The 18,915-nt window shown below is 38.3% G+C and overlaps 2 protein-coding genes across 5 annotated transcripts in view; one reads left to right on the top strand and one right to left on the bottom strand.

Annotated features, from left to right (window-relative positions):
• CC2D2B (coiled-coil and C2 domain containing 2B) overlaps positions 1-16,000 on the bottom strand; it is a 92,484-nt gene extending 76,484 nt beyond the window's left edge. The window contains exons 1-9 of the mRNA XM_032432241.1: positions 15,854-16,000; positions 11,890-11,954; positions 10,366-10,417; positions 8,827-8,903; positions 8,402-8,468; positions 6,281-6,375; positions 1,786-1,984; positions 1,346-1,482; positions 1,116-1,244 (exon numbers count right to left, since the gene is read on the bottom strand). Coding sequence (XP_032288132.1) covers positions 1,116-1,244; positions 1,346-1,482; positions 1,786-1,984; positions 6,281-6,375; positions 8,402-8,468; positions 8,827-8,903; positions 10,366-10,417; positions 11,890-11,954; positions 15,854-15,977 — 945 coding nt within the window. The 5' untranslated portion in view covers positions 15,978-16,000. The remainder of the gene's footprint in view (positions 1-1,115; positions 1,245-1,345; positions 1,483-1,785; positions 1,985-6,280; positions 6,376-8,401; positions 8,469-8,826; positions 8,904-10,365; positions 10,418-11,889; positions 11,955-15,853) is intronic.
• Positions 15,987-18,915, top strand: part of LOC116649458 (RNA/RNP complex-1-interacting phosphatase-like) — a 154,062-nt gene continuing 151,133 nt past the window's right edge. For 2 of the 4 annotated variants that reach the window (XR_004302683.1, XM_032432244.1), the window contains exon 1: positions 15,987-16,290. Coding sequence is in view for 3 of the 4 variants with exons in the window: in XM_032432244.1 (XP_032288135.1) it covers positions 16,262-16,290 (29 nt within the window). In the remaining variant the exon portion in view is untranslated. The remainder of the gene's footprint in view (positions 16,291-18,915) is intronic. The other 2 variants (XM_032432243.1, XM_032432242.1) reach the window with 1 other exon arrangement.

Genomic DNA, 18,915 nt, shown 5'->3' with positions numbered 1-18,915 from the left:
CTTAGCAGCACAAAGTGTTGGTATATTTTTAGAAGGTCCTGAGAACAATTTATAATCAGTATAAAGATATGAAAAACGTATCACAATATAAGAAAAAATTTTTTGATTTCCTGAATTCTCTGGGAAAGAAATAGAAACTAGGGAAGAAAAGAGCATATATCATACATAAAGAAGATCCTTACATGTTATAGAAAGACAAGGAGACTCCTAAAACTATTAATCTCTTCAGTTGAGGGAGAGCCCTCATTTCCTCAGGCTGAGAAGTATCAACCTAAGTGCCCTTGCTATTAATATGTCCCTGCTATTGGAATATGCAAGAACTAACAGTAACAATTATAAAGAAGAAGCATTAACTACAGATGGAAGGCATATAATTACTGGGGAGAGCAGAAGTAACTCACAGGTTCAAAGCAACAGAGGGAATAAAGAATAACATCCTATAAGTATTTTTAGTAGGTATTTTTCCACTTTATATCTACTTACAGCCATATTTCTTATGTATGGAATGGTTAAGGCAAATGAATGGGCAATTGAGTTTTTGTACATAGTTCTGATTTAAATTTTTCAAGCCAATTTTTAAATATAACTATTTCTGTCTAAATATTTCTTCTCATTAGGTTAATGGACTGTTAATTTTCATAATGTCTTAGAATACATATAAACTTTGTTTCTTGATTATGAATATAATATACATTCATTTTTGAAATTTAGAAAATAGAGAAAGAAAGAAAGAAGAAAATAAAATAATCCTATGTCCTACTATCCAGAGATAATTACTTGATATATTTTCCCACTCTTTTAATCTATCTACCCATATATGTATGTATTTATTCATTCACTGATTAATTCATTCATTATCTGTTTTATAAAATTAGGATCATATATGATTTGCATTCTGCTTTTTCACTTTGCATTTTGAGTATTTCCCATATCATTGAACATTCTTCAAAAACATAATTTTAATGGCTATTTTACATTTCATCATAGTTTTGCCATTACATTACTAGATTTACTAATATCTTTACAGGGTGAATTAACACCAGAAACACATAAGTTATACCTGATATTATAAGAATTCTTCTAACCATAATCACAAATAAACTGTTGTTGGTTACCTTTCTGTATATGGTCTTTAGCGCTGGATTTAAAGATCCCTTGCTTGTGGTTAGCCTGAAATTCCATGACTGTCTAATGGGTGAAGGTAATGACATAATTTCTCCACTTTCTTCAAACCAACACTTTCCCTATCAAAAATATTCAAGAAATAGTGTAATAAAATATTTCACTAAAAACAAATGTCACATACTAGCAATGAGTGGTGTAACTTATTAGCTGGCGCACTTGCCTCTTCTAGGGTAAGCAGGCGATTTTCCATTTTGTTGCAGGTCTTTTTATGTATTTGTGGCTTTCTCTGAATATAGAATCCTTCATCTTCTAAAATGCGTGGAATCATATCTTTTGGCAGTTTACGCTGGTTGACCACTTAACAACAAAACCTAGATATTACTTTGAAGTCCAAATTATTAAACTGGTATTGACAAAACAAGGAAAAAAAGGTAACTATCATACACCCTACTACTAAAGTTTAGTAGGAAGTCTAAATATATATATATGATAAATGATTTCTTTTAACCAGTTTCCTTAAAGTCAGAGAAGATTTGAAGAACAAATAAAACTTTCTGTAATTTTAGATCAGTACTTTTTATCTATCCAACATACAAAGAAGCTATTATTCTATAATATGATTCATTAATGACTTAAATATTTTGTTGTAAAGAATTTTACCTGGAGAACTACTTGGTACAAAAATGTTTGCCTGTTGTTTTTTTATTTGTTCTTGATCATCTTCATATTCAGCAGCTTTTACTTCAAGTAAATCCGGGAAAATGATTTCCTCCATAAAATCTTCATCTTGGCCTTCAGCAAAATTTTGTAAATTATCACCAAGTGAAAAATGTTTGGGATAACTATCATTTACTGATCTCTGTTGAATACAAAAAGAAAAAAATAAGTAAATATGTTGTCCCCATGATTATATATAGATAAGTGAGATGGGACCTTACTGTGAATTGTCTTTCTGAGCCATGCCACCTAGTTCAAGTTCAAGCTGAAACTGTTATAATAAAATTTCATTGAACATAGGAAGAACTCATTTAAGGCTTAATAGTATACAGTATGATTTTTCTATAACCTTTCTTTGCAATTCACAATAAAGGACTAACTGAAATAGAACTACAGTTCAAGTCCCTCCTCGCCCATGGAAAATGACCTGAGATATTGGCCTATGGCATTTCAACCACTGAGAATTCACAGTGTAAGGCAAAGCCATGCAGTCTTAAACTGCATTTTTTTTTCACCATTCAGAAAGCAGTATTACCTAAAATTATATGGAGCAGTCATGCTGGTTTCTGGATGGTATGTATGTATGTATGTATGTATTTATTTATTTTAAAGATTTTATTTATTTATTTGAGAGAGAGAGAATGAGAGACAGAGAACACGAGAGGGAAGAGGGTCAGAGGGAGAAGCAGACCCCCCGCTGAGCAGGGAGCCCGATGTGGGACTCGATCCCGGGACTCCAGGATCATGACCTGAGCCGAAGGCAGTCGCTTAACCAACTGAGCCACCCAGGTGCCCTCTGGATGGTATTTAAAAGAAAAAAAAAAAAAAAGATTCAACATAGAAGTCTATGGCAGAGTTATTATAGTGAAATTCTGAAATATGATAGATACTATAAAAACTATAAACAATCTGAATATAGGTATCAAAACACATGTATTACTAAATATAAAAATGGATACTTTTATATCAGGATCAGAAATTCTATATGAGTCTCTTCACACACAAAAAAATCACCAATTTATTCTTTTTTTTTTTTTTAAGATTTTATTTATTTATTTGACAGAGAGACACACAGCAAGAGAGGGAACACAAGCAGGGGGAGTGGGAGAGGGAGAAGCAGGCTTCCCACTGAGCAGGGAGCCTGATGCGGGGCTTGATCCCAGGACCCTGGGATCACAACCTGAGCCGAAGGCAGACGCTTAATGACTGAGCCACCCAGGCGCCCCTCACCAATTTATTCTTGATTGACTTTACTTATCTAATTTGAAATCTATATATATTGAAAAACAGAAGGAGACAGAAAGTGTATGTGTCATGCAAATAAAATCCCTCAATTTTCCAAAACATACATTTGTGGATAAATAATTAAATTAAAAAATAATCACAGAATTCCTTTGAGTAGAGAGCCTTACATGGCTTTGACCAGCTCTGACAAAATTAAGAAATTAACATAGTTAATCAACACTTAGGTTCATACAAGTCATCACAACATCGCACCCTCTCTCTTATCCCCATCATGAAATCAAGAAAGTATTTTATATCCAAAAACCTTTGTGACATCTTTTCCAGAATTCAAACCAGGTATGACACTGACATCTAGAAGCAAGATTTGAGGGATCTCTACACAGAGGATCTCTGAAGATTCCAATCACCTACAAAAAGGGGCTTGAGCTCCCATTATCAGGCATCCCTCATAATACCCCTTGTGTGGACCAGGGCTTACAACAGGCCTTCAGAGCTAAGGTTTGTCCTGAAGGCTGAGTAGGTCAGCCCTCATCTTGGATCCCAGCCTTTTATTTGTGACCAAACAAGTCACTTTTATAAACCTTACTCTATTCAATTGGCCTATATTTTTAGCCTGAGACAAACTGTGATTTCAACCAATATAAGCCCCATCTGACCGACTATTCCTCATTTAATCTAAGGCTAGCTGCTCTCCCAGATCACCTTCCTGGTCTGTACTATGCAGCTCACAGCAAAGCAGTGTCTGTGCTATTAGGTGTTGTGTGACAGGTAGTATGAGGCCAGAAGGCATCCATCTAACTTTCCATTCATAACTCTAGATGGATACACCTGAGCATGGTGTGGTAAAAAAGAGATATTACCCCCCCCGCCATGTCGCAGGAACACAACTTGCTAATTGTGGTATAAGTAAAACTGTCAGAAAATAACCTTGGACCTCACTCTGGGCTGCCCAGACAACATATTTGGGACCAGGACTCCCCTTTCTCCCAGCAGGAAGAAACTCAGCCTCACAAACAGTGGTTTTCTCCTGTGATGAGGACAATAGTTTCCTATGGACCTCAAAGTCACCAGGTACAGGGCAATGGCTTTTTAAGACAAAGCCTCTAAACAACCCACATCTAAACCTGACTTACTAAAGCCCAAATAGCCTATTTGCCTCACTGATCTAATTTCTCTCATGCCTGCCCTCTGGGAAGGAAAAGCAGCCATAACCACAGTACCTGACCCTGGTATCCGCTGGGTGGATCTTCTCTTGTTTTCCCAGAGAAGCTCATTCCTTAACCCATATTGTGAGACTCCAGGAGGTCAGATGACTTGGCAGAGCATGCACATGTTTGAAACTCATTTATTCAATATTCATTGGAATATTCACTGAGTGCCTAATATGCTTCAGGAATAAACAAAAAGATATAGAAATATATGCTCGGTGGTGATAAGTGTGTTGAAGGAAAAAAAAAAAAGCAACACAAAAGGATAGAGAATACCAGGCTAGGGGGGGGGGGGGGGTACTACTGTAGATAGGGTTGTCAGATACAGTATCTTAAATGATGATGTGTCATTTGAACAGAGACCCAAAGGTAGTGAGAGAGAGAGAGAGCATGAGGATAAGGGAAGAGCTTTTTAGACAAACAAAAGGTGCAAAGTCCTTTGCATGTTGTGAGGAATAGGAAGGAGGCCAATCTGGCTGGAGTTTGGTGGGAGAAGGGCAAAGTGGTAAGAAATGAGGTCGGAGAGGTACCAAGGGGGTCAGGTCACATAGGCTTTGGAGGACGTTAGCTTTTATTTTAAGTGAGATAGGAAACTATTAGAAGGTGTAAGCAAAAGAATGATCTGTCTTAGATTTTAACAGGAGCACTCTGACCACTGTATGATATAGAAAAGAGACGGTTGGGGCACTAGTGAAAACAGAGGGAGACACTGGCAATGATCCAGATGAGAGGTTATGGTGGCTTAGACTAGGGTTATACCAGTGGAAGTAGTGAAAAGTGGGTCAGATTCTGGAATACTTTGAAGGTAGAACCAACAGGATTTGTGATGAATTATATATGAGGTCTGTTAGTAAAAGAGGATCCAAGGATGACACGAGGGTTTGGCGGAGCAACTGGAAAACTGGAATTGCCATTTACAAATATGATTCTATTCATATAAAAGTCCATGTATGTGCAAGTCTGGGCATAAGCACTGAGAAATGTGTGAAAAATGATAGTGGTTTATCTCAGAGCAGTGGGATTTCATGTGATTTTTCGGTTCTTCACATGGTTTTCTGCATTTTAAGAAATAATGTATATACTTACCTTAAACTTTTAAAAGATAAAGCTCTTTTTATCGTAGAAAAACCAACAATAACAAAGAAGGAATGAAAGGACTGGGCAGGTTGCAAAGAAAGGGGGATGGAAAGGACTGGAAAGTAAATTGGGTGTCCAAGAGGGACTCAGGAGGCCTGAGGGATTAGGCAAGGCTAAGCTGCGTCAGAAGATACTGGGTAGAACTCCAGGGGATAGTAGTACTGGGGGAGGGGACCAAGGAAACCGTGCAGAGACTTAAGGCAGAGAGGACCTGGAGAAACTGTAGAGGAACAGGAGCAGACGGGGAGACCAGAGGGATGGACGGTCATGGAAAAGACCCATGAGACCGACTGGTATGGGAGGAGAGGACCACCAGGGAATAACAGGGGGCTGAGGAGTTTGGGAGGCATGGGGAAGAACTGCTAGAAATTAGAAGGGTCTGGGATCAGACTGGGAGGGATGAAGAATGAGGCATCTATGGAGAGTAATGGAGATTACGGAGAACGGGGCGGGGTGGGGGGAGGCACTTGGAGAGAAGGACAGGAACAACAAAAGAAAAAGAAGATACAGGCTTTGGAGCTGACAGCCAATGCTTCCAGCTCTACTGATGTTTCACCCTCTATCCCTGAGCTTCCTCACGTTTAAAGTAGACATTATAGTAACACCTGCCTCATGCAATTACTATAAGGATTGAATGATGTAATCCGTATTAAAAATTTAGTACAACATTGGGCATCCAGTAAGTACTCAATAAATGTTTGGAATTATCATTTTGAACAGATTCTTAATTCAAAGAGAAGAGGGTGGCTCAATAATAAAAATTTCATCTCCCATCCAAGTATTTCATTCTATGCCTTTAATAAAGAGCTAATTTGCCTGGGACATGAGAGGAAGGGAACAGATCTGACCTGCTCTGAACACCGGCCCACAGCTGAGCCTTCTTCACCACTTGGCATGAAAAACCAAAGACCTTCATCCAGGGAGACTTCGATCTGTGGAGTAAACAACAGTAGACCAGTGTTTAGGGTGGAAAAGAGTATTTTTTCTGCTTATCAGTGGAAGAAATACTTTTCTGTAATATGGTAAACAGTAACTGTCATCTTATTCATGAGCAAGGAGCAGCAAGAGTCTGTTCAGTTCATTACGTTTTTTGGGTTTTGTTTTGAAGGTTCTGGTAACTACAATAAGAAACAGAATAAAGTAAAGCCCAAATGCTCTGCCTCCCAAACTATCTCTTCACTCTAGCCAAGTACTAAGAGTATTACTTTACAGTGTGATCAAAATGGGGGCTCAGGGCAAATCTTTCTTTTCTCTCCCTGTTTTTGGGTGCTCTCATGGATGTGTGCGCTCACACACAAGTACCACCCAGTCCACCTACATTCTTTTGTGGTTATAGACAGTTAAAAGTATTAAAAGGGGGGAGGGTTGCCTGGGTGGCTCAGTCAGTTAAGTGTCTGCCTTCCGCTCGGGTCATGATCCCAGGGTCCTAGGATCGAGCTCCACATCAGGCTCCCTGCTCAGGGGGAAGCCTGCTTCTCCCTCTCCCACTCCCCCTGCTTGTGTTCCCTCTCTTGCTGTGTGTCTCTCTGCCAAATAAATAAATAAAATCTTTAAAAAAAAAAAGAGGTATTAAAGGGGGCATATCCTTAGTTATAAATTTGCTGATAAATAAGCTTTCATTTTTCAGTACTGTCAAGTCTGAATCTTTTAAATGTAAATCACTTACCACTTCCTTCTCACACACATATTAAAAATGAACTGTTTTTAGGGAGATTTGGGAAGGAATTAATTCTATAATAAAAAGTAAAACTCATAGTTACTAGAAGTCAAAGAATTTAAAAATATATAAAATACAAAGCTTATCTTATATCCTGTTTGTATCTACAATTTAGCTATCACATTAACTTTAAAAGTTATTCACCCTGCAACAACGCTGCATATCAAAATTGTCAGTATGTACTTTACTTCCCTTTATCTCTGCTCATTACAAAACCACTTGCTAAGCAGATACTCTTATCTAGCAGTTGGTATGGGGAGTCTTAGAAGCCAATATCTCTTCTTTTTCACCTCTTTTCTTGACACTCCTGGACCAACTTTGACAAGCTTCCAATTTTTTATTATTCACAGTTACATAAATCCAAATTAGGCACACTTCTATTTGTTGAATGAATAGCACGGATACACATTTTTTTTTTTAGTCTGCTTTTATTTTTAAATTTAATTCTTACTAAACACCCAAGAAGAGCATTGTGGGGGAGACAAAGATGATTTTTAAAAAATTCCTTGCATTTTAAAATTTGTAGAGTTAGTCTCGTTGCTTATGGAAGAAATGACTAATTGTCCATTATTGTCTTCCCCCATCTCTAATAACAGAATCTACTTTTAGTGGGGGACCTAAATATTTTCCCCACATTCCTTTAAGGGAAGTAATGTGTGCAGCTTGTAGGTCTTGTCCTGTAAGAGATCAATCTGCAACACTCTGGCTCTTTCCTTCTTTCCCTGTGGCCAGCAAATAAAGGCACTGAAGCTTTCCCACTGGACTCTGAGATAGAAACCATCTGCTGAAGATGGCAGAACTCTCCTAGCAGTTTAGACTACTTACCTTTTACAACTAGAGAGAAATGAAACTTCGATCCTAATTAAGACATTTTACTTGGAATCTTTTGGCTAAAGGTGCTCAGCAACCTTTACCCTAAATAAGATAGTTTGCCAAAACAGAGTTGTTTTGTCATTTCAAGTTTCAAAATGTGATTACACATTGAGTTGTAAAACAAAATCTGTAAGTCGGGGATCACCTATAATATTTTATTATAATTTTTTAGGATAAAAAAAATGTCAGGTACAAATAGAGAATGCTGCAAATCGGTATGAGGGATCTTTGTGGAGTGACAATAACGGATTATAGTGTTGACTGCATCATTCTGTAAGTTTACTAAAAATCATTAAATCATACACTTAAAATGAGTGATATTCTGCTATATAAAGTATACCTCAATAAAGCTGTTCTAAAAAATATAAAAAATTATTTACCTTAGGCCACTGATATATCTTCTCATCAATGAGTAGCTGAGGTGAGGATTTTTCACCTTGATTAATCTGAAACACAACATAAGTAAATGGTATGGAAAATTTAATCTTCACAAATATAGACATATTTGTGCTCATAAGTCTTTTATTCAAAATGGATAAAAATCAAGATTTCTCAATGCTTTTCTTTTAACTAGTTATATACATGTTTTCCCTTGAGATGTCATAAATAGTTACCATGACCAACTCAACTTTTCTTGGCTTTAGGTTTGGAAAAAAAAGTATGGAAAAGAACTTGAAGCTTTTGGGACTTAAGGAGCTACGTTAAGGCTGAATTTTCACTCTTTTTTGACAAAGAAAAGTTTATTATCATACATATTGCAGTAAACAGTAAATATGAAAACAGGAAAGAAAAAAGAAGCATTACCTTAGCATTTTTTAGCTTCTCTCTTACTTTGCCTCTCAACGTTCCTATTACATTTTGATTTTCTTCTGCATCTAAATCTATCAAGAAGTCAACATAATACAGAGTTCATGACACTTTCTTATAATAAAATAGCAATAGCGGCAAAAGTGCTTAAATAGCTAAACTGCATGGATTTCTAAAGATCATGACAATTACGAAGGCTGGGTCATTGCCCCATGTGAGCTTAGAACCTAAGACCAGTGGCTGCTGTCCCTTCCCTCTTTTCCAATCTGGACTAAATAGGACTGAAACTTGCTTCTTTTTTGACTTTTTCCCCTACCTTCTATATCCTCAGCTATTGGAGACAGTCCTTTACAGTCAGTCAAAAAAAAAGAAAAAAAAGAAAAAAGCAAGCTCAGATAAGCATCTGAACAGTCATATTCTATGTAGATTGTTCTGCAGAGTATACAAATAACAAAGCCAGGTTACTTCAATCTGATTAAACTGGAGAGAAAGGAATAGAGAGAAGTCTCTAGGTACCCATTTTAACTACTTATGTCAGTTCTGAAAAATCAGTACAATACTGCCAACCCCTCCTTTTGCAAGCTCTTAAAGGATATGAAACATAGAGCATAAACAAGGTTCCAGGTAGTGTGTACACTCCAAGTTATGTGTTATTTTCTGCTCATCCACCAGACAATCCACCAGATGGGACTGAGAAAGAGAGGGGTTGTGCAGTCCTATGTACAGTAGAAAGTGGAGGGCCTATTGGTTATTCTGCCTTGCATTTTTCTTTTTCTTCTTTGAGTACTCAAAGGTTGCATAGAGGCTAATGGAAATAAAGGGTAAATATAAAACTAAATCACTAAAGGTAATGAGAATTTTCATTCTTTTTTTTTTAATATTTTATTTATTTATTTGAGAGACAGCGAGAGCATGAACGGGGTGAAGAGCAGAGGGAGAAGCGGGCTCCCTGCTGAGCAGGGAGCCTGATGAGGGGTTCGATCCTGGAACCCCGGGATCATGACCTGAGCCGAAGGCAGATGCTTAACCAACTGAGCCACCCAGGCGCCCCAAGAATCTTCATTCTTAATTGCAGTATTCCTTGGTAAGTTTAAAAATTACTAGTTGGTTTATTTATACTCTACTCCCAGAATTTAGAATGGCAGATGCCACAAAGTTGGGTCTCAATAAATATTTGGTGGATGAATGAACCAGGTTTCAACCATATTTATATATGTTTCTCCCTGAGATCTGGAGCTTCCTGAAGCAGGTTCCGTATCTATGCTTGTTTATGGACTAACACAGTCTCAAGCACTAGTGGCTTCTTCATGTTTGTAGAAAGGGAGAGAAAACAAAATTTGGTTTTATTACATGTGTTGACTTTACTATGTATTTTCTTATGCCCGTCTTATATTATCTAGGAAGTTTAGTTTCTGTTTGAACGCATTTCTTAAGAAACTTGTGTTCCCAGTTGAAACCCTAGGATAGGATTAGTCATTTATATCTTTAAAAAATAGAAACCAGCAGTATCAGAGTTGTGGTATACTTATTGAGAACCTTTTTGGAGATGCTTGTTTACATTTTCTTCTGCACTGTTATCTTCTGACATCTGCAAAAAAGTTGTGGAGAGCAGGTTACCTTATATCTTTTTGTTTTGGCATTGAACATCTTTTCATATGTTCATCAGCCCTTTGAAAGTCATCACCTTTAAAATGCCAATTCATGTCCTTTGCCTGTTTTCCTAAGTTTCATCTTTTTATCAATTGGTATAAACTCTTTAAATACAGTGAATTTTTAAATTAAGAAATTTCTCTCTGTAATATCAAAAAGGACCTTTTAATGATAAAATCCAATGGTTAGTTGTTAGTGTTGGTATACTGTCAACTTTACACATCTTTTAGGAGGGCCAAATAAGACCAGACATATGAAAATACTTTGAAACTCAACACTCTATCCATGTTAGCTACTACTTGATTACTCCGTAGCATCTGATAATGTTGGGTACCTTTATTTTCTGAAAACTTTCTATATCATTGCTCTCTACTCTTCTACTTCTCTGGCCACTTATTCCCTGTGTTCTTCAATGGTCACACTTCTCTTCATAGCTTACATGCAGGCACATTCCAAGGCTTTGGAGAGTGGATGTATTCCCAGGGCTTCCCAAATCTTGCTTCCAAGACTTCCAACCTTGACTGCTATCCTGAATACCATATTTCTAGTTGCCTATTGGTATTTCTAATTGAATATCCTACCATTATAAAAAAACTCGATATGTTCAAACTTCCTTTTAAGTTTTTTAAGCTTCAATATTCTGAAATTAAACCATACTAGCAACGTCAAGTCTGTTTTTAGAACAATATAGATTATGAGTTTGTTTTTCATTTTAAGTTTAAATACACTAGCAAAAGACTCCTTAACTAACAACTAAAGTAAAAGACATTATCAAAATAAGAGTCTCGTCTACAGACTTCCTGAAAGAACTTCAAAATCCACCAGTGCTTACTGTATCACACTTAAGAACTATTAAGAACATAAACTAAGATGTTCAGCATCTTCCTCAACACAATTAAAAATACCTAATTCAATTCTGGACCAAGGGACAGTAAGTGATTGATAGAGGTCTCCCTTTAGTTTCCAATAATCTCAACCAGCATTCCCAGGATTCTGCACACTTCTTCATAACTTCCCATCCCCCAAAAGGGATAAAATATGAATCTTAACTAGAGTTACTCTAAAAGACCTGTAGATATTGGTCCTATATATGTTTTATTTATTCACTAAAAAAAGAAAAACTTTTTTTTTTTTTTTGGAGCAAAGCAGAAAATGGACCACTGGCTGAGAGAACAGGTAAATGAATTAATATTTACATAAGGGAATAAATAAATAACTCACCTCTAATACTATGGCATAACTAACACACCAAAGAGTATAATTCATTCTTAAGCTTATTATTTTTTTTAACATGCGAACTATGTGATTTGAATATAGAACCAAATATATCACATTGTTCAGGACTATCCTATATTTATAATTGGGCTATTAGTATAATCAAGATCCTTATAATCTCCATTAATACCTTACCTTTTTTTTCATATCTTCTTTCCTCTTTGAGATCTTTTTCATGATGGTTCTTTCATTTCCACTTCCTAAATAAATAAGAAATAGTCTTAAGGATGATATATTACTGAAAGTATGATGTTATACTTAAAGGTATGCTACTTAATTTTTAAAATTTAACTAGAAATTAGGGCGCCTGGGCGGCTCAGTCATTAAGCGTCTGCCTTCGGCTCAGGTCATGATCCCAGGGTCCTGGGATCGAGTCCCACATCGGGCTCCCTGCTCTGCGGGAAGCCTGCTTCTCCCTCTCTCACTCCCCCTGCTTGTGTTCCTGCTCTCGCTATGTCTCTCTGTCAAATAAATAAATAAAATCTTTAAAAAAAAAAAAAAAATTTAACTAGAAATTAAACAAAGAAATACGCTATCACCTTTAGTATATAGTAAAAATTCCACTTAATGTAATAAGACACATCAAAGAAGTAAGAAGTATAATTATTAGAAAAGAGAAGACAAAGTTATCATTGTTTGTAGAGGATAGGTTTTTATACATAGAAAAGCCAAGACACTCAATCAAAAAGTTTAGACACAATTAGAAAGTTAGGTGGCAGAATACAAGAGGAATATATGTCAAAGCTAATAGCTTCCCTATATGTTAATATAATAGAGAAAGATCACTTTCATAATAGCAATACAACAAAAACATTTTTAAAATACTTAGGAATAACTTCAGTTAAAATATGTGGAAACTCTCTGAGAACTATAAAACTTTAGTGAGAAAAAATATCTCATTAAACATGGAGATATATACCAGAGGCAGGAAGATTGGTTAGGAGGCCATTATAATAGTCCCAAAGAGAGATGCTAGAGATCTGAATCAAAAATGGAAGTGGGAATGGAGAGTGGAAAGAGCTTCATTTAAAAGATAAAAATCACAAGATTTCATGAGCAATTACATGGAGAAGACAAAGTGAGGGAAGAACCAAACCAGGTTTTTGGTTTGAGTCACTGAGAAGTAGCGTCATTTCAAGTATTGTCAAAGTAGGAATGTAGTTGGGGTAGGGATCAATAAGTTCAGTTTTTGGATGTTGCTAATGGATCTTTATGGGACATTCAGGTGAGAAATCCAGAAGATGATTAAAAATACTGTAATAGAAGAGAACAGAAAACAGAAGAAAATCAGGTCTAAGTTAACTAAATTCTTTGTTTAATCAGTAAACAGACATTTAGGAAGTTGATTTAAGACTCTTTAAAATATCTTTAAGATTCTTCCTACTAACATACCAAAATTAGGCACAACAGGAATATAATGCCAGGAAAAGAGAGTTTTTAATTTATTTTGCATTCTGCAAGAACATCTAAAATAACCTTCAAATCAATACCTAGCTTGCTGATATGTACATCTAAAATTTTATCTGCTACACTAGGGGAAACTTTAGTGACAGCACATCCCATAGATAGTTAAATTATAATAAATTTTAAAAATTTTTAACAAGGTACTGTTTTGTAGATCTGGAGATGTTTCTAACCTGGCTCATTTATCATTCCATAAATGATATAAGATAAATGATTATAGACAAAATAATAAAACAAAATAATAAATAAAATTGAAGATCTGGAAGAAAATTGCATTTGCTTTTTTGAAAATCTTGCAGAAGTAAGGAAAAATTGTGACTCAGACTTTTACCTTCTTACAGAATTCAACTCTCTTTATTGAAAAACTCGATCCAACAGTTAAACCCAATCTTCTCTTCAAGGCTATTGCTAATTTGCAATTCTTGCAGTTAAAGCTCTTTCTAAAGGGTAAGGAAATTGAGGATTAGCTATTTTTGTATCAGATGACCTGGAGGTCCATAGTCAAAACCTGAGAATTAAAGTCAAGTAGTTCATTCAGCCTTTTCTGATTCACAGCAAACAGAAGGCAGTTTATGTGTATAAATGTTTGCCTCTCGTGTAGCATTTAGAAATCTCTAGGTTCTGCAAATTTATCCAGTTGTGCCTTTATCACTATGGTGATTCCTGAAATTAAATTTTATGCTGTGTGTAAATTTAACATTAAATTACCTTGATTACTTCTGTCATATGCCATTTGGTTTCAGGAGTGTTAGCAGAATAAAATTACAGAAAAATCTCTAACATATGGAATGGTCACAACATGCATATTCTGATATCTAGTAATATTTCTTTGGTTAATTACGAACTAACTAGGAATTTGTTTCTCTTTTCGTTTTCTCCCAGCTCTTGGAAATCTTTCCAAATGTATTAACCCACCTTCCTTCCTTAGCGGAACTGAATTCAGGCCCAAATCCAACTTTATTTTAGGTCATCTATTGTCACATAGTATGATCAGTTCCTTCTGAACTCCCTTATAGCAGTGTTTCTTAAATCATGCTTTTCCACACTTCTTTGATTTGCATTGTGATGTTGTACAAAAAACTTAAAGTCTCACTCAAAGTTATGATAAAATTAAGGCAATGGATAGCATTTTGCCAAAATCAAAATTTATTAAATATATGGCAAATATACTGGTTCTAAGGTATGGAAAAGGTGGAATTTAACAAAAAGAAATTCTACAATTAGGTAAATATAATAGCATTATTTCACAATGTTTTCCAGAGAGCATCATGACTTCCAGGTGTTTCATTACCTGACAAATTTGAAAATGAATACCTTTTAGTTAACTATAATCTTATTTTCTAAAATAAAAAAACTACGAACAGTGGCCTGACAAAGGATTTTCTGTGAATTTATATATAAGTCTTCAAAAGGCATCAAAACGAAATCATCCACTGCACATAGGACTAAGCCCCCAAATCACCATAACCTGCTCTTAGGATTTTCTGTGAATTTATATATGTCTTCAAAAGGCATCAAAACGAAATCATCCACTGCATACAGGACTAAGCCCCCAAATCACCATAACCTGCTCTTATAGGTCAAGAAAGATTTGGGTTCACTTCCCTTGAGAGCTTAGGTACATAGAGATCGATTAATGCCAAAACAGGTTACAAAAACTGTGGTATATTTTGAAAGGTTATATCTAACACACACACACACACACACACACACACACACACACGATGTAATGTAATTTTGCCACTCTCAAGTTAATTACAGGATTTATAAAAATGTATTAATTCATAGAGCAACACGGGCCATGATGTCCAGAAACTGGACACAGGTAAATCCTGTGATGTTGCCTTTTATTTAAACCTGACGTATCTCAGTGCCTGTACTTAGAGTCTCAACTGGAGAGAAAGTCAAAACGAGGCCCTTCCTGAAAAGTGAGGCCAAAAGACCGCCGTGTCTACTCTCCCACCTAAGCCCTGCTCACTACTCTCCAACATAAACCTTTGCCTATAGCCTGATCAACCTTCTTTATACTCCCTGCCACATCCATCCTTGGATTTTTGCAACTTTCCTCTCACCTAGAGCATTCCACGTCTCAAAGCCTGATTCAAATCCCACATCTTCCGGGATTTTTTTTTTTTTTTCCCTGACTCTGGCCCTTCTGTGACCTCCAAAAGCATTATTTTTGTTCATTACATCCTACTCTGCAAGTTCATCTTTCTGCCTACCCTGAAGAGAGGACGAGAGCTGGGATCCAAACTCATCTATCCTCCACCAATCCTAGCAAGATGTTCAGCACAAAATAGGCACTCAATAAATAACATGGTCTTGGATTTGATGCAAATCAAGCACTACTCTCGAATGCCGCAAAATGGAGTAGTTCTCAACCCACTTAATTTCCCAAGGGAATGACTGACGGGTCGGCCAGGTTCTGGGGACTACAAGTCCCAGCGGCCTGTGCGGGTTTGTGTCCGGTTCCAGGGGGCTGCCGCTAGTTTTAGTCCACAGAGCAGGGCTCCAACCAGCCAAGATACCGGGGTGTCTGACAGGGAAGGGTCAGGGGGCTTTAACAGGCAGTATGACATTCACCTGGATGGACAGGGCACTCTTGCTACTTATGAACAGCTAAGGCAGGACGCACCATTTACCGCGGACTCTGAGAGGTCATTAACCGCCCCGCAAGGTTCCTCACGACCGCGGTCACATCCCGCCGCCCGCCTAGCGCTCCCTCCTCGGGGATTGACGTCAAGGCCGTCCGGGAGCATGCGCGGTGCGGCCCCTGAGCCGGCTGGGTCCCCGGCGAGCGCAGAGCGTGCGCCTTCGGGAATCTTCGGTGCGCTACGTCTGTTCACCCGTTGCTTGGGCTTCTGACTAGAATTGAGGCGTCGGAGCCTGTCACTCCCGCCCTGGCCTGGGCCTATAGCGCCTGCGGGAGCGCTGGCTCTGATCACCTGCGGTCTGGGTGTGTGCCTCAGTGGCCGCAGCTGCCCGAGGGAGAGAGCTGGGAGCGCGGTGTCCTGGCGCGTGGAAGCCCCGCACCTCTCGCGTCATGGTGAAGAAGAATAGTATCCCCAACGGGTGAGTACCGGCCGTGAGCTCCCCGGCGGACGCGGGCCCGCGGCGACAACCGGAGTGGCAGGCGTCCCGGAGGACACGCTCGCGAGCCCGCTGTCCGCGGTCCAGGTGCGCCCTGTGGTCTTGGGCGGCTGTGGGGCGGGCGGCGGGGATGGTGGCGCTCCGGGCGCCCGCGCGACCCGCCGCTTCGACCGCGCCGGGAGTAGAGGGCTTCTTTGATTTCGGGTGCTTTGGGGGTGGCATCCCAAGGGGCGTCCTAAAGATGCCAGGGGTTCTTTTTCTTTCCGGCGCTTGGTATGAGTGTAACCAATTTAATACTTTTAAAAGCCTTGAAGTAGGGCACGCAGGACATGCTCACTCGTGTCGTGTCATCTTTGCTTCATAAACGAAACAGCTTACATTTCTTTTCCCAGTGACTCACCCCGAGTTAAAATAATGAGTTAAGTGAAAATGTTCTGTTTTGAAACTTGTCCTGGGAAACTGGCGGGCATGAAGTTAGGAAACTTGCTAGTAAGGAAAGCAGCTCTGCGGTGTGAAGGAGGCTTTCATTCATTCAGACATTCGGCAGATGTTTTCTAGCTGCTCTCTGCGCCAGGCTTTGTGCTTGGCGCTTGGACCCCAGGGAATCTTAGAAGGGGGTTCAGACTTCTGACAGCCTTGTATATTGGGGAAAGGGGAGATGTGGAAGTGAAGAAACTGCTGCAAAAATAATGTTCCAGGATACGTTGGTACATTGTGGCATACGTAGAAATAGAACTCGGAAGTTCTGCTCGCTTTCTCATCTGAGATAACTGCATATCGCTAAATGTGTCCGAGCCTCGAAATCATTTGGCCATGTTGTTATTCTGAGTAAAATCCTTGCCGGGTCTCCCATCTTGAATTTCTACGGCTCTTCTGCTATGGGAATTTAGGAACAATGATAGTGGTGAAAGAAGGACAAAGTCAAGCAATACTTGAGTAAATAGCAATGTTATAAGCTAAATAGAATAGGAGTGCAGGTGCAAATAATATGTAATCTGTGCTGTTCCTTAAATTCACTTAATTTCTGGAATAATTATCACACAGGGGTACTGTTTTTGTTTTTTGTGGGGTTTTTTTTTTTTTTTAAGATTTATTAATTTATTTTAGAGAGGGGTTGAGGGAGGGACAGAAGGAGATGGAAGGGAACATCTGAAGCCAACCCTCTGCTGAGCTGGGAGCCTGATGCAGGGCTCCATCTCAGGACCCTGAGATCATGACCCTGAGATCATGACCAGAGAGATAATCAAGAGTGGGAAGCTTAACGGACTTAACCACCCAGGCGCCCCAACAGGGGTAGTGTTTTTAAAAATACATATAGCATGTATTTACTGAGATATACTGTTATAATTACACTTTCATATGTGTTATAAAGTATGTAGGCCCGAATAATGAACAGGCTAAAGTGAAGTAGTGTAGGATTTGAAATCTAATATTGGACATTTTGTAGTTTAAAGAGCTAAAAAAACAACCAACCCTAAATATTTTCAAGTTTAAAGGAAAATCGTCTCAGTCCAGCAGATATCTCACTCAGATTGGTCATCCACATCTCACTTGCCAAAGTGTTTTGCTTCAGTTCTTTTTTTTTTTTTTTTTAAGTTGTTGTCATTTAAAGGTCCAGAGCTTTCACATGAAAATCTAGATTTCTTGAAAAATCAGATTTAGGAAACCAGATCTGTACATGGCAATAGTAAGTGATTTGCAGCTGTCTTTTCTATAAAGAGTAAGCCTCTCCAGTTTCCCATCCCCCTTTAGCCTCCGAAGCACTGAGACTTAGAGTTGATTGACTTTATTATTTTATCATTTTTTTAATTTGGGACACGTTTTTCTTAGGTATGTCAACCGGCCTGGCATTTGATTTTGTAAGTCCAGCTGTAGAGGGTAAATGGGAGGAAGGAACTTAGTTTATTATATTACTTGTTTCCAAAATGTCATTTTGAGTGCTGCCGGGCAGTGCTGTGGACTGTTTTGTCAAAAAGCATGGTTACGGGGCGCCTGCTGGGTGGCTCAGTCGTTAAGCGTCTGCCCTCAGCTCAGGTCATGATCCCAGGGTCCTGGGCTCGAGCCCCGCATCAGGCTCCTTGCTCCGCAGGAAGCCTGCTTCTCCCTCTCCCGCTCCCCCTGCTTGTGTTCCCTCTCTCGCTGTGTCTCTCTCTGTCAAGTAAATAAATCTTTAAAAAAAAAATTAAAAAAAAAAAAGCATGGTTACCTTCCATATTGTGAGCCCCAGAAGATGACACCACTTCAAATATCCCTACAGTCCTTTAACTTGGTGAGTTGCAGTTTTGGCATCTGAATAGTCTGGGTGATGGTAGTATTCCCGGTTCTACCTCCTACCTGGGAGGATGGTGAAACGTGACAGTGAAATAGGAAAGTACTTGTAAACTGAAGAGCCTCTAAACAAACTAGTTGCAATAACTCTAAAATAGCAATTTTCTTATCTGGAGGTATAGATTTACTTTTATCTTCCAATGATCTCTCTTCCCAAACTTGTTTTGGTTTTTGTTGTTGTTTTTTGTTTTTAAAGAAAGAAAAGATATATGGCTACAAACAAGAGATACTCTAATTGGGATTGATTTGGAAAAGAGTTTAAAAATGGGGCACCTGGGT

The sequence above is a fragment of the Phoca vitulina genome, unplaced genomic scaffold (genome assembly GCF_004348235.1).
Source record: "Phoca vitulina isolate PV1807 unplaced genomic scaffold, GSC_HSeal_1.0 scaffold48, whole genome shotgun sequence".
NCBI classification, from domain to species: domain Eukaryota; kingdom Metazoa; phylum Chordata; class Mammalia; order Carnivora; family Phocidae; genus Phoca; species Phoca vitulina.
Note: the sequence above shows the minus strand (reverse complement) of the source record. Positions and strands in the feature narration are given on the sequence as shown.